Here is a 15,980-nt window from a genome sequence, read left to right as displayed (position 1 = left end):
CTGCTTTCCAACAAGGGCCTTCATGATTTGAAGGTAGAGTCTCTTGACCAAGAGCTGAAAGAAGCCAGAGCTTCCTACCTTGAAGTCACAAAGAAGCAAAAAGAACAAAATTCTGCCGATACAAATAAAATGCAAAGATCCGAGCTTCTGAAAGAAAATGGCACTGGAGGACAGGAGAAGATAGAGAAAGAGGACTCGCTACCATCGACTGCAATGTCTCTGCAGGAGACTCTGAAAGAAGAAGACACCCGACGACGAGAAAAGAAAGAAAAAGAGGACTGCATTGTGCGTCCAGGAATCTTTGCAAAGGCTACGAGATAAACAGAAAATCCTTACTGCCAAGGTGGCTGAACTCGAAACCGAAGTTAAGAGCCTGCCAGAGATACCGCAAATTAAGAAGAAGAAGAAGAAGTGGAACTGGCTGCTTCGGCTTTTCACCTAATTTGGTCTCAACATCGTGTCCTAAAATTCATATTTATATTTGGGGCTTTTTTAACACCAACCACTTATAAGCCCACTGGCATCAATTTTAGGACAATATGTAAATGGATGGAACTGAAGAAAAAAACACGTCTTCCTCCACCTCTGTTCCATCTTAATTTTCACCTCTCCTCTGTTCTCTCCCATCTCCGTCCCTTTAACTCCTGACACCTTCCCCATCTCCCCCCCCCCCCCCCCCCCATCTCCCTCTCTCTCTCTTTTTTCAACCTCACCCCCCAACCAGTCCCGACAGTTGACTGCTCCCTCTAGAGCCTGGTTCTGTCACAGGTTTCTTCCTTTTAAAGGGAGTTTTTCCTATTCACTATCGCCAAGTGCTTGCTCAGAGGGGATTGTTGGGGTTTTCTCTCCTCTATTCCCTCCTTTCTATCCCTTTTTTACCTCTTTTTTCCCCTTCTACCTTTCTTTTACCCTTTTCTTTACAACCCCCACAATTTCCTCCATCATCTCCCTAACCTGTGTTCACTTTTGAACAGACAGGTTAGGGAGGTGGGGTGGAACAATAAACACAATTGGCTACATTTTACATGTGACTGATCGATGTATTCGTTCAAGAATAAGTTGTCTTAAGTATAAATACAAGAAATGGGTGATAGCTGCATGTGTTTGTATGTGTGCATAATATGAATACTTTACTTGTTAAATCCAAATCCCAGAAGCAATTAAATAAAACAAGAAGACAAACAAAACCAAAACAAAAATACAAAGAAAAATCAGAGAGCTGTTTTATTTCTTTATAACATTTGTATTAATAAGATATTCTTTTGTGTGTGTTTATAACTCTGAACTGGTAACCAAATTTTCTTTTTTTTGGGGGGGGGGGGGGGGGGGGGTGCGCACGTGTGTTTTAATTTATTTTCATACTTATGTTGACCCTGTCTGTGTTTACTTTATGGTTAAATGGAAAAACACACACACAAAAAAGAAGAAGACAATTTTTGAAATGAATTAAAATGTACAGCTCTGCTACCACTTCCAACATAAATGAAGACAGAAAACTAAACAGCAGTGGCGTTTGCAGGGTTACTGAAGTTGGACTACCTGGTATATAATGTTGTGCTACGTGATTGCTAGCGACACAGCTATGTTAGCATAACATTAGCACAGTGAAGCTGGAGGATGAACACCAACATTTTTTCCACTCGATAAAAGTTAACGTGAGGGATTCTGGTGGTCAGGGACAAATGCAATCGCATAGCAGGATGCTATCCGGTTGTTCAGTGATGACACGACGAATCCTACTTTCGGGCCTAAAGTAGTCTGCGTTTAATATGGCTTTTGTGTTGTTAACATGGTTAATGTTATGTATTTTCTTCTATTTAATCTCAAAAAGCTCCTAAAACAGTCAGTGATCACTGTTGACCTCCCTCGGCTTTTATTACCGCTAATCATTTGTTTAAGCTCAGTTTTTAAAACCTTAGGATGTAACTACAGCCCAGCCCATGCAGCAGTATATTAATGACTAACCTCGTATTGTGGATGGATTATCTCAGTTGTTCTCCTGGCTGAAGTTTGGTCCTTTTACAGCATCCTGCCATGCGATTACATTTGTTCCTGACCACCGAGAACACTCACGTTAACTTTTATCGAGTGGAAAAAAAGTTAGCTTGTTTATATTATGCTAACATAGCTGTGTTGCTAGCGGTCACGTAGCACATCATTATATACCAGCTAGCCCAACTTCAGTAACCCTACAAACGTCACTGCTGTTTCGTTTTCTGTCTTCATTTATGCTGGAAGTGATAGCAGAGCTGTACGTTTTAATTTGTTTCCAAAACCCTGCAGTCAGGACATGCTATATTGTATTTAGATAGAAGCTAGCGAGCTAACTCCCTGCTAACTTCTAACTCCGTTAAATGTCATAAATTCCGTTTTCATGGATGCCTGGATGTTAAACTCAATTGTTACACCTGGTAGAGCAGAACGCTGATCATTTTATTAAAGATGAAAGACTTTAGACAGTTTTTCAACTCTCAATAATGCTATAGTGATTGTTTGATATATGGACCTGCAGCGGAGTTTAGGTCCAGACACGGCTAGTGACGTCAGACTGAACAACCGGATACAGGGCCCAAACTTCAGTCAGGAGAACAACTGAGATTATTCATCCACAATACAAGGTTAGTAATTAATATACTGCAACAATATGGGAACAGAACAGCTGCGAGAGATTTCAACATCAATGAATCAATGTTACGGAAGTGGAGGAAGCGCAGTTTTTGGCTTTCCCCATATTTCAAAAGTGCTTCATCTCTTTGCTATGACTGTCACCATAATTTGCAGACGATAATAGTTTTAGCCGCCGCCATGCTTTCGACCAAAACAGGCGCAGCTTGAGGACATCATCAACATGCGCTATCGCAATAGGGCTTTGGAGTTGACGTCACACCGCAGTGCATTGTGGGATCGCGGCACCATGTCAGAAGGCCACAAATCAAAACAAACACACTGTGTTGGAAGCGGGACTGGCAGAACCTTGCTTAAAATCAACGCAAAAGACAAAGGGCTGTATCGCGACCGATTGCGCCCAGACGCCAAGAGATGGTACTTGGAAAAAATAGCGTGCATCGGTAATGTGGACCCATATGAAATAAGGCAGTGGAGTGGAAACCCAGACAGCCTACCGCCGTTGTCCTATCCCGATATCTTCGCTTACCCGGTCTGTGGAGTCAGCGCATACACGGCGAATCATTTTCGGAATTATAAATCCCTGGAGACACACATCTAGTTCACAAACGGTTGGGTACAAGATTTAGCCGTTTTTAAGCCTCCATGTTGTGAGTACATTGACCATATGACCAAGATACAGCCAGGTTGCCAGCTGTGTGTTGCCATGTAAATAGTTTGCATTTCATGTGTATGTACTTGCTAAGTACAGGGGCCTGTTCTTCGTACCTCGCTAAGTAAGTTAGCTGGATTAGATTGTTGACGATTTTGCGTGATCCTGGATCCTTCGGTTCCCCGAAGCTCATCCGGGACTTGCTGTCATAGCAACAGAGCCGTAAGCGTAAACCTGCTCGGGAGCAGGTTTACTTTATGTAAACAGGATTAGATCGCGGCCACGCAGGTATGTCCGCTTCATTTATACGAAAGCAACAGCGATATTCCACCACTGTTTCACCATAAATAAATAACATCAATGTAACTAAAGATAATGCAGCACTTGATCCTTTTATTGATGTCACACAGATACATACAGGTCATTTCCTAAAAAAGGGAAATGAACTATTAACATTCTATTACATGTATGTGATTATTACAGATGTAATTCATATTTCAGAGTAGTAATTGTAAATTACTTCGTGTAATCAAGATGAGAGACCACGGCTATAAAAGCGAAGGTGGATTTGGGAAGCCTGTCGCAGCCATGTCCTGTCCGTATACGCGACCAACCCATTGCGGAAGGTGCAAGATTGATAAGGAGAGTCCTCAGAATTCAGCGTATATTGCGGGATAGACAGGATCCTTTAGCTCAGCGCGACAGTGTGCTCATTGAGAGATATCGATTTTCCCGTGAGGGTATTATTTACTTAACCAACTTGTTGACGAGGGGGTGCAGGACCACCACCTGTCTTTTTTTCCTCTGCCCTTTTCTTGGTTGCTGTTATGAACAAACTAACAGAGTATTACAGGCCAGTATTACCTTGCCAAGAGACGAAAAGCAATCTAAGAGATAAATATTACCATCCTGTAGAATACTCCTGTATTCCACTTTTACTTGTTCCCATGTTCTTGTGGGTCCTGTTGTGGCTCTAATGTGAAAGGGGATATAATATAACATATTATAATATAATATAATGCCATATGATATTGGACAATATAGTGTCATATGATAGATCTACCCTACCGCCTACTGGTGTTGGCCAGAGGGGCCGATGGCGCGATATGGCAGCCTGGCTACAACCGTAGCTGCCTCCACCAGTGTGTGAATGTGGGAGTGAATGAATAGTGGTATCGTACAGCGCTTTGGGTGCCTTGGAAAGCGCTATATAAACCCAATCCATTATTATTATTATTATTAAATTACCTACGAGTTTGATTTGTCAGCAACTTTCTGCCAGCCCCTCTCTCCTTGCTTTTGCAGCCTTTGCAGTGTTCTCTTGCGTTTTAATTAAACTCTGAAACTCCTGAAATCCCTCACTCATGAGTTCTTGCTCTGCTGCCGGAAAATACCGTGCACGCCCCTTCGACATTTTCGCCGACCAATCAGCGGGTTGCCGATCAATGTTTCTACTATCGATGCGTAGCCCCTTTTACGACACCCAGTGATGTCACATTACTGCGTCCAGCTGTACTAATCGTCAACAGCAGGTGTGTTCGGGGAACCGGATTAGCGAGCTCACGGTTAGCGCGATGGTTTGGTCTTGGATGTGTCATTTGATCTTGGATGTAGTAAGCGACGTACGAAGAACAGGCCCCAGGTGAACAGATCTTGAATAAAAGAAATAAACATACTTTTCTTTTCTGTTTCATATTTCATATGCTGGTTTGCCTGCAATAATGCCAAATAATAAGCTACTCCGTCAACATGACGTGATTCTATAGCATCACACATTACGATGTTCTATCTAATTATCTATGACCTCAGCGCATTCAAAATACACTAAAAGCCTATTAAGAGAGATATGAATTTATTTAGAACTCATCGGAAAGAAAATGCTGCGAGCAAAACAACAAAATAATTTTTAAAAAGAAATGTTCATTTACCTGTTACTACCACACACCAAATCCGGTCGTTGGTACTTGCTGGCTTGTGTAGCCACTAGGTAACAAAAGCTCAACACTGCCCCTAGCATCCTAGAGCACTTCTGTTGTCTTTTGTACGTGTTTTGAGTTTTTATGTGCTTCTTAGTTTTTACGTGTTTTGCAGTTTGTACGTGCTTCGGAGTTTGTACGTGTTTTGGAGTTTGTACGTGTTTTTACGTGTTTTGGAGTTTGTACGTGCTTCAGGGTTTGTACGTGCTTCAGGGTTTGTACGTGATTTGAAGTTTGTATGTGCTTTGTCTGTAGGGGCCACCGTAAATATACTTTTATTTATTCACTCCACATAAAATGTAATAAATAAATCATATAATACAAAAATCAACTATTCCCAGTTCAACTTTGAACTATTTAAATTTTCAGCTTTTTCCTTTTACAAATTTAAAGTGAAACAACACAAAACACTGCAAACCACAACACAATTAAATATAAATTATAATATGAAAACAAAAAGAACATGCATATTCTCTGTCATATGGACCTGCATAAATAAACTTTCTGAATCCTTTATCATCTGCAACTGAAAATAGTTGTGGATGATTACTATACCTTTCTAATGTGACGTTGTTGTCCCTGGCTCTTTCTCTGTCTCTCCCTCCTGCTCTGTTCCTGTGCTACTGAGTGTAACTACCGCCCCTCCCCCCTCTTCCCAGCGTAAAGCACAAGGCTCATGCTGAGTGAAGCGGGAAAAAAGTGCGAGAGAGAGGGTGAGAGAAAGAAGAAAAAAACAACAACCCATGGCTCGCGATAAGGACCCGGCTCTAAGAGCCATTTCCGACCCATCACTAGTCAAAATCTCTATCGTTGGCCAAATTTATATCGTTTCTATCGTACATCGTTTATATTGCCCATCCCTACACTCATTGTGTAATTAGGATTGGCTTATGTGACAGTACATCACTGCAAGCGCCAGGCACAAAATGCACAAGAGGCTTACATGTATCTAAATCCAGATTTTATACCGAAATTTTGTTAACCATAATGAAAATATATACTCCTTAGCATAAATTAACCACTGGATGTAAAACAACATATACAAAAGAAAAAAATCTGAATCACATTTAGTGTTTTAATTCAGTGTCGCAATCATTCTATGACTGAGTAGTTTAGAAATCCAGCAGTTAGCAGCACTAACTTCAGCTGCTTCAATTCATTGACATTTGCAAGCAATCCTTGATACACAGCATTTCAGTCAGGTTAAGGTCTGGACTTCCATTCTGTAGATTTGCTGCTGTGCTTGGGGTCATTATCCTGTTGCATGGTCTAACTTAGGAGAAGCTTTAGCTGTCAGACAGACGGCCTCAGGTTTGACGCTAGAAAACTTTGGCATACAGAGGAGTTCGTCAACTGCAAGGTGCCTCTCTCTTGTGGCTGCAGAACAAGCCCAAATCACCACCCTTAAACCAGCATGCTCTACATTTGGGTTGAAATATTTGGACTGTGTTTGATTTTTGCTGAAGGTACTGCTGTGCATTATGGCCAAACCTCCACTTTGGTCTCATCTGTTAAAAAGACGTTTCTCCAGACGTCTCCTTCAAGGGCCCAATCACTTGTGTGTGTGTCCGTCCCCAGCTACTCAAGCAGTTGGTTTAGTTCAGCTCTGGTTTCTAGCAGTCGTCACAACATGTCAAAAGTACTGTTCCAATGAGTGGTACAATCCCAAAACAGAGTTTTGCAACACCTTTTGATCATCTCTTACAGCATGTACCAGTTTTCTTGCTTTAGTTATGACTGAATCAGCAGTTGGGTGTTTCATAGCATCGTTCATTGTGAGTTGGAGTGTGCGGTAGGCACGGCTTTCTGTGGAACTTGCTGTTCATCCCATCTTCTTGCAGCTCAAGGTATTAAAAAAAAGAAAAACAGTTAACATTTAAAGATTATAACATTATGAATGTAGAAGCAACAGTCTAAAAATGTTATTCTATTTCCACTTGAGGTATTTATTTCATTAAATAAAAACTACTTGTTAAACTATGGTCATTAGTTCCAGTTTATTCCAGATTATGCTCCAGGTATCTTAAGTAAGCGGACCTGTAAGCGGCAGAGGAGAGCAGCTTGATGACATCATCACCCGGGGCAGAAGAGAGCAGGTTGCTGACATAAGCAGCTGATAAAGATCTGTGGCTATTCATAGTCCACCAAAGTAATTAAGTAATAAATTTTAAAAAAGGAAAAATTTGAAAATTCATGCCTTTTCAATATTTTCAATATTGAGTATATAGAAACTTTTTAGTGGGCCCAGAAAATATATGGGCTCAAAATGTGGTCATAAATATTTTGTACTTGTAAAAAAGATTTGTATGTGTAAAAAAGACTTGTGTGTGCGTAAAAAAGATTTGTATGTGTAAAAAGAATTTGTGTGTGCGTAAAAAAGATTTGTATGTGTAAAAAGAATTTGTGTGTGCATAAAAAAGATTTGTGTGTGCGTAAAAAAGATTTGTATGTGTAAAAAAGATTTGTGTGTGCGTAAAAAAGATTTGTATGTGTAAAAAAGATTTGTGTGTGCGTAAAAAAGATTTGTGTGTGGACTTAGAAAAAAAACCCCTGCAAGTTACAAGTACGGATTTTGACCCTATTTTTCTTCCTTTCATCTGATTCGTCAATGTCATGTCAATCACAAATGTAACAATCCAATCAGAGAACAGATGGGTTTGGCTGTCGGAGGGGCGCTTTTTTGAACTGCAGGTCCTTGAAGGGTGATACAGTTTGAAGCTGGAGGATCGCTATATAAATATCTGATAGCAGCTAGGTCCCCTAACTTTCAGTAGCTGTTGAAAGGAAAAAGTTGTGGTATATCAGTGGTTAGAAATACCATTATTACTTTAGGATTAGTTTAACACAAAGTCAGGGTTGACCCAGGACCATTGCTGTGAGTCACAGTGCGCAGCATAAAAGTCCTTTCACATCGGACGCAGGATGTGCTGCTAATGCTAACTGCTAACTAAAAGCAAAGGATCCAGAATTTGTTACGCTGGCTGCTGGGCTCTGTGGGTTTTTGCAGCAGATCTACCTGTACTAGATGCACCTGCTCCTTGTCTTTTCTATCTCTGACTTTATGTCCTCTACAAGAGTTTGTTTTTTTTGCTAGTTCTTCAAATGTTCAATAAAAACATGTATGCTAATTCATAACGAAGAAAGCTTTGTAATGAAGACTGTCATTTCCAAAACACTGCCCGCCCCCACCCCGCGGTCCGGAAAACGCTGGGTTGGCATGTAAAAGGGCATTTATTCCCTTCAAAGACCTGCAGTTCAAAAAAAGCGCCCCTCGACAGCCAAACCCATCTGTTCTCTGATTGGATTGTTACATTTGTGATTGACATGACATTGACCAATCAGATGAAAGGAAGAAAAATAGGGTCAAAATCCGTACTTGTAACTTGCAGGGGGTTTTTTTCTAAGTCCACACACAAATCTTTTTTACACATACAAATCTTTTTTACGCACACACAAATCTGTTTTACACATACAAATCTTTTTTACGCACACACAAATCTTTTTTACGCACACACAAATCTTTTTTACACACACAAATCTTTTTTACACATACAAATCTTTTTTACGCACACACAAATCTTTTTTACACACACAAATCTTTTTTACACATACAAATCTTTTTTACACATACAAATCTTTTTTACACATACAAATCTTTTTTACGCACACACAAATCTTTTTTACACATACAAATCTTTTTTACGCACACACAAATTCTTTTTACACATACAAATCTTTTTTACGCACACACAAATCTTTTTTACACATACAAATCTTTTTTACGCACACACAAATCTGTTTTACACATACAAATCTTTTTTACGCACACACAAATCTTTTTTACGCACACACAAATCTTTTTTACACACACAAATCTTTTTTACACATACAAATCTTTTTTACGCACACACAAATCTTTTTTACACACACAAATCTTTTTTACGCACACACAAATCTTTTTTACACATACAAATCTTTTTTACACATACAAATCTTTTTTACACATACAAATCTTTTTTACGCACACACAAATTCTTTTTACACATACAAATCTTTTTTACGCACACACAAATCTTTTTTACACATACAAATCTTTTTTACACATACAAATCTTTTTTACACGTACAAATCTTTTTTACAAGTACAAAATATTTATGACCACATTTTGAGCCCATAGAAATAGGACAATTTCTTTGAATTCACAGAAACGTTCTTGTTTTATAATTACTGCACAATCTGGGCAACGAGCTAATTTAATCAGCCAATTTTCTTTGGTCATTTTACACATTTATTTATTCCAATTTATGCTCAAAGAGTATCACTGAAATATTTATTTCATTACAGCAGCATTTTTTTATTATGTGGAAAAACTTAGTTGTACTGTTCAAATAGTCGTTTGTTTTTCTTTCTTACGACGTCTCAGTGCTTTGATTTTTAACTAAACTTATTTTCACCGATGGACAGTTTCACTGGTCGAGCCCACTTTAGATCAGTGGGCTATAGTGCCACACAATGTAAGATGAGTTTGACATCCCTGAATTAGACTCAAACACACTTCACAAGATTAATGTTGGATTCTTTTAATATGTAATACTGAATTTAATAAACACCGGCAGCCTTGCAGAGCACGCTGACAACAAACTAATAGTAATTAATAAAAATGATGCACAGGTTTTAAGACGCTGTAACAAAGCCTATATTCATCAGCATAGCGATGTGTCAGGATCTAACAATTTATATAAACTGCTGTCCTGTGATTCCCCTGAGATGTCACATTTATCCAGAGAAAGCTCCGAGCTCTCAGCCAGCTGTCAATAGAGTGAGAATAGTAGGAAACTAAAACTCATATGTAATTCATCCATTACTATTTTGTTTTTTTAAACAGCTGTCCTTTTACTTAATTTTACTTCAATCTACCCAACACATGTCCCTCAAAAGAAAATATAGAGAGCATGCAAGGATCAATAAGAACTGAATCTTTCACTGCAAAACAAATATCATGATAACAATATTACTGAACACAGTCAACATCCTTTTTGCTTGTTTTGTTTCTGGCTTTAGGATTCAGTCTTTGCTGAACGTCTGTGCGTTGACGTGGCTGCTGTTTGATGTTTCACAATGTTGAACTCTGATTACGGCTGTCCGGGAAGTCAGTTTGAAATCTGGACTGTAAATAACCTCATAGATTTTTGTACAAAAACATTATCTGACAAATGCAGGAGGAAAGAAATAAATACAAGCAGTTCCAACTGAGCGGTGTTTTCTTAACGTTCACTATGTGTACAAAATGTGTGTCTGCGTACTTTGTGTGCATTTGTAAGGACCCCAATTTAAGCTTTATACATTTATAAAATGTGCACGCAGTGTCTATTTGTGAATTGATTTCAACAGCAGCCAGAATTACTCAGCCGTTTGTTTACTGTTTCCCAACTTTTAGGCTTTGATGACTAATTATTAACTGGTTCAGAAGAACAAGGTTCTACTCTGCTCTGCTTTGTGAATTAATTCCTGCAAAATGTGTCTTAGGTCTCTTGGATTTGTCCTGATTTTATTTCCTGGAGTGCTTCTCGGTGAGGACATTTATTTATTTATTTGAAGTTGTTGGTTATATATCTAATGTGCGTTTTTATGGGGCTTGTTTGTTTGTTTTTATTGTATTTCAGCACAGCGCTGTGACGCTCCCAGGCTTCATGGTTATTTTATCCCCGAACAAGAGACTTACTCTGACAGAACCACGATCACTTATTCCTGTGATAACGGATATAAACCTGTAGTGGAGGGTTGGTGGGCAACCAGTACCTGTGAACATGGGCAATGGTCTCATGAACCACAATGCATAGGTAAGTGTTACATATATATGTCTATACTGGGAATGGTAAATGTGCTTAAAAACTTAAATAAATATATATATATATATACATATATTATTAAAAGATTGTGTAATCAGTTGTCTCAAAACATAAGAAATAAGCTAAAAATCAGACTGATCAGCAAATAAAGACAATGTTCAATCTTATGTCAGGATGGTGAAGCTTTCATTTTAACTCTAAAAAAGTTATAAACTAAATAAAAAATAATATTATGAGGTACAGGACATACAAATCAGAGTTTGGGACTCCTAATTCTCTTTGAATTAACCGTTCATGCAGGGACACATTTTGCTGTTTGTGGAGTTTTAAAGTTAAATACCACAAATCACAGAAGTCCAAGCCTGTCAAGAATCATTCTGCCACGAATAAAAGAAAATTGCATTTCTTCCAAGAAAATACGTGTTTGTTAGGTTTTTTGTTTTGTTTTGTTTTTGTCTGTTTGTTCTTTTTTTGTTGTTGTTTTGATTTGTTTTGTTTTGTTTTTTTCCCCTCCACTGTGATTAAGTTGTATTGTTGTTCATGTTGTATAAATAAGAAAACCAATAAAACATAAATTATAATTAAAAAGAAAATACATGTTGCTTGTCTTCATGGTTAAGATGGAAATTTGTCATTGATCGTGACTTTTATGAACACTTACACTAACCCTGAACCCCAACAGTTAATATTGTTAAACTGTTGATGGTGACTTTTGTCTGGTTTTCCTCAGATTTAAAGGAACAATTAAAAAAAACTTTCTTCCAGTAATTCCTTGAATTAACTCTTCACAACGTTTAATGCGACATGTTGCTGTTCGCAGTCAGAAAGTTTTAATTATGAATGTAAAAGTTACTCTGTGAAATCTCAAAGTGTTGATGGTGACTCTGGTCTGTTCTTCCACAGATGAAAGCAGCTGCCTTCCACCAACTATTCCCAATGGAAAGTACCCTGAAAACTCAAACAGCTGGTATGAGGATGGAAGTACACTAATGATAACATGCGATGGAGGATTTGAGCACCAAAACCACTTCACCACCACTACCTGTGGAAATGGAAAATGGTCCTCTGCACCAGTCTGTGAGAGTAAGTCTGCCACATGTTTGACTCCTGTTAGCTGTTCAACACTTTTTTTCTGCTTCTATTCATGACTTTTTCTTTTTACAGGAAGTATGAGTGCATGCAGTGCACCTCCTAAAATCCCCCATGCAGTCATCATTCATGGATACCAGGAAGTGTTTGCACCAGGTTCAGAAGTGCAGTATGAGTGTGAAGACAGATACACTGCACACACCGAGAAATCTGTTTGTATACAGGGAAACTGGACAGCAGTGCCAACATGCAGTAAGCTGACTGTTTAATGAGATCTGCATTTATGTATTTACTTTTTATGAATTGGCAATAATCCACAGTAAGTTTAAATACAACTGATTACATGAAACTTGTATCAGTGCACAAATGAATGAGAATGTTTAGTGAATGATCAGGTGGTCAGAAATATAATAAATAAAAAATAATAAGTAGTCTGCAATCAATCGAAGTTTACAGTCTACAAATGATGCACGTTTAAACAGGAAGTGGACTGTCAGTGTCTGTTTACAGTCTTTTCTGCTGTTCATAGTGAAATTTAATAAAATACAAAAATACAAAAAAAAACAGATATTTAATACATATTACAGTGACTTTATCCTTTTATTTTTGGGTGTTTTTGAGCAGTAAAAGTTCTTGGATGCATATGTAGTGTGTGTAGAATATGTGATGTATTTTCTGTCTCTCTGACAGAGATTGAAACCAGACCAGGTGGTGAACATAATGAATCAACAGTTACAGAAACAGGAGACGGCAGTGTGATACAGCCAGGACATGGAGGTAGGTTATGATTTACATTATGTCTCAGTGGGGGTTAAAAGTTCTCTAGCATGAATACCTTGTTAACATAAAAATGACTGACAAACTTTATAAAATAATAATAGAGAAAATGTTCAAATTGGCCTAATCTCAAAGCAAAATAACTGTTTTGTATCTTTCAGGATCTTCAAATGAGAGAGACACACGTCTTCGTTATACAACAAGTAAATAAGTACATTATTTTCTCCTTGAATTTATTCATGCTGACCAATCAGAATGTTAAGTGCATTACCTCAGCGACAGTTTGGTATGTTTTCAGAAATATTCCTGCGTTTTCATTTCAGTTCAAAGTTGCGGAAACTTCCCTGTTATTGAAAATGCTGTTGCTCAGCAAACTTCACGATACTATTTGATATACCGATGCCAACGTTTGTACAGATTAGTGGGTCCAGAAAGAGTGAAGTGTATCAGCAGTGGCATGTGGTCAGACTTACCTGAGTGCAGAGGTATAAACACATCAATGATAATCATTTTTAAGGATCTCTTAAAGCGTTGGGGAGAAATTTTAATTTAATGGTTGTTTCTTGTGTCCAGCTAACTTCTGTGCTGTCAACACCAATGACAATCCTGCATACATATCTGTGGGAACTGTGCACCTAGAAAATGGTAAGGAAGAGAGAGTGGAGTGTGTGAAACCACGCAGCTGGTCGTTAGAACATTATTCTAAGGTTCGATGCATCAATGGAAGAGTGGAGGCAACTGAATGTAAGTATTACTGTAAACTCTCTATGTTTGAACGTGTCAGTCAGAAAAGAGTTTTCAGTGCTGTGTTGCCTACATGTTAACACGTTTTTATTACCTATAAGAAAGAAAACTTTGAAATAAATAAAACAACTGAACATGAATCGTTTTAATAACAACTACATTTTAAAAGCACTTAATGTCTCTGTGTGTCGTCATATCCAACCAAGCTTTTACAACTTTAAACTCCTTTAAACACACAGAAAAAAACTGCAGCAACTCTGCTGATTCACTGATTCGTTGTTGCCTTCATTACTTGTCACCAGAAGTACTGCACAGGCACCTGTCACACCTTGTAGTGTATGCTGCTGCCCTGACAGCTTCCCTTTCCCTGCACTAATGCCTGTGATGTGGAAATTATTAAAATGAGTAACAGATATACACAATAGATCTTATAGACCCGATGAATATGTATTTCTTTAACATACACAGGAAAGCTTTAAACAGCGTTTACTGTGTGATCACCTTTAATGAGGCTGATAAATATGTTGTTTACTTTGTGCCTCGTGTAAACACACGGGACTATTTAGTAAACAACCATATCCACTTCTATAGAAACTTCTGCCTCATGCAGTGATTTAAACAGTATCCCAGTAAAGTCGATTAAACAAATTATCAAACCTGATAAAAAACTGTCAGCAGCTTGTAGACATGTAGAAAACTGAACACACCTCATCTGCAAATGTTAAGTAACTGAAGTGTTCACACTGAGCTTCTGCATCACTGTTTACAGGTTGTAACTGGGCAGAGCATGCAGCGGTGAGTGTTCCTCTTTAAAAGAAATGCTGTTATTGCTCTGATTTAACGATGTTTCAATTGAAGAATGACATCTTGACTTTTATACTTAGTTTTCACACTTTCGTTATTTTCTCCTTTGTTTTTACATTTTAAAATTATATTTGTCATTTATTCATAAAACATCTGTTCTTCTAACCAGGGATTGTGTGACTAAACCTGTAGCTGAGGATTTGCTCACCACTTTGGAGCTTTTACAGGAGGAACCTGACTTATGATCGTATCGTCACAGCCTGTGTTAGCTTTTCATTTTCATCTTCAAAAATTTAAGAGAAAATGGTTTGTGTGCTCTTATTTGAGACACAAACACCACCAAACTGAATAAAGTCTCAGATTTTACCATCAAAACTGCTCCTGCTTTGTGTGTGTGTTTTATTTGTTTAGTATCTGAAGAGCACTGATTTAAACCTAGCTGTTGTCAGGTTTATATAATGGATTGTCATTTATGCTTAGAAATATTTACTCATACATGCTTATGTAACCAGGGGACTATTTTGTAAACAAACATATCCACTTCCATAGAAACTTTGTAGAAACTTGTAGACATGTAGAAAACTGAACACACCTCATCTGCAAATGTTAAGTAACTGAAGTGTTCACACTGAGCCTCTGCATCACTGTGTACAGGTTGTAACTGGGCAGAGCATGCAGTGGTGAGTGTTCCTCTTTGAAAGAAATGCTGTTATTGCTCTGATCTGTCATTTAAAGAGCTTTCATATGAAGAAACACATCTTGGTTTTTTGTTTGTTTGTTTTTTTTTTGGGGGGGGGGGGGGTGTTTTCTTGTTTTTTGTTTTTACACTTGTAATTTATTCACAAAATATATTTTCTTCTAACCAGAGGTGCAAAGCACATCTGTAGCTGAGGATTTGATCACCACCTTGGAGCTTTTAAAGGAGACACCTGACATATGATCACATCATCACATCTTCATTGTCATCTTGGAGAGTGTGAGAGAAAATGATTTGTGTGCTCATATATGAAACAAACACCAGTGAACTGAATAAAGTCTCAGTATTTACTATCATTACTCCTGCTGCTCTTGATTTCAGGGTGTTCCTTTTCAGGGTGACAAGTTGCTGAAAGTTCTCACATGTGGTTTTCTTTTCTGGAGCCTCCAGACAGTCATACACCTACAAACTCACATATTTCTCTTTGCCGTTTGTTTGTTTTTGCAGTTTTGATTTATAGATCATGGCAAAACGTTTGAGAAAAACTTCATCACTTTTTACAAATGTGAAGAATGTTTAAACTATCGAATTGTCAAACAGTTCTGACCAAAGTTACGGGAAAAGCCTCATAAAAATAATAACTTTGTTTTTATTTCTTTACTGTTTTTAACCCTTTAAAGCCGGTCGGAGCGGGCACGCTCTGTTTTGCGTAACTATTTTTAAATCCTGGTAGCACTGCAACCACTTAAGCTAGCGCAATAATTTTT

The 15,980-nt window shown here is 38.1% G+C and overlaps 1 protein-coding gene across 1 annotated transcript; it reads left to right on the top strand.

Annotated features, from left to right (window-relative positions):
• Positions 1-10,671: 10,671 nt before the first annotated feature.
• Positions 10,672-14,891, top strand: LOC146553951 (complement factor H-related protein 1-like). Its single transcript, XM_085255200.1, has 10 exons — positions 10,672-10,823; positions 10,917-11,093; positions 12,006-12,185; positions 12,267-12,443; positions 12,882-12,968; positions 13,130-13,171; positions 13,292-13,453; positions 13,542-13,712; positions 14,482-14,507; positions 14,686-14,891. The coding sequence occupies exons 1-10, from the start codon at positions 10,769-10,771 to the stop codon at positions 14,698-14,700; spliced, it is 1,092 nt and encodes a 363-aa protein (XP_085111326.1). The 5' UTR covers positions 10,672-10,768; the 3' UTR covers positions 14,701-14,891.
• The last annotated feature ends 1,089 nt before the right edge of the window (positions 14,892-15,980 follow it).

The sequence above is a fragment of the Mchenga conophoros genome, linkage group LG18, assembly GCF_057382185.1.
Source record: "Mchenga conophoros isolate Kocher_MC1m ecotype Shallow Benthic linkage group LG18, M_conophoros_male_GT1.1, whole genome shotgun sequence".
Lineage (NCBI taxonomy): Eukaryota > Metazoa > Chordata > Actinopteri > Cichliformes > Cichlidae > Mchenga > Mchenga conophoros.
This window is presented reverse-complemented; position numbering and strand designations above follow the sequence as displayed.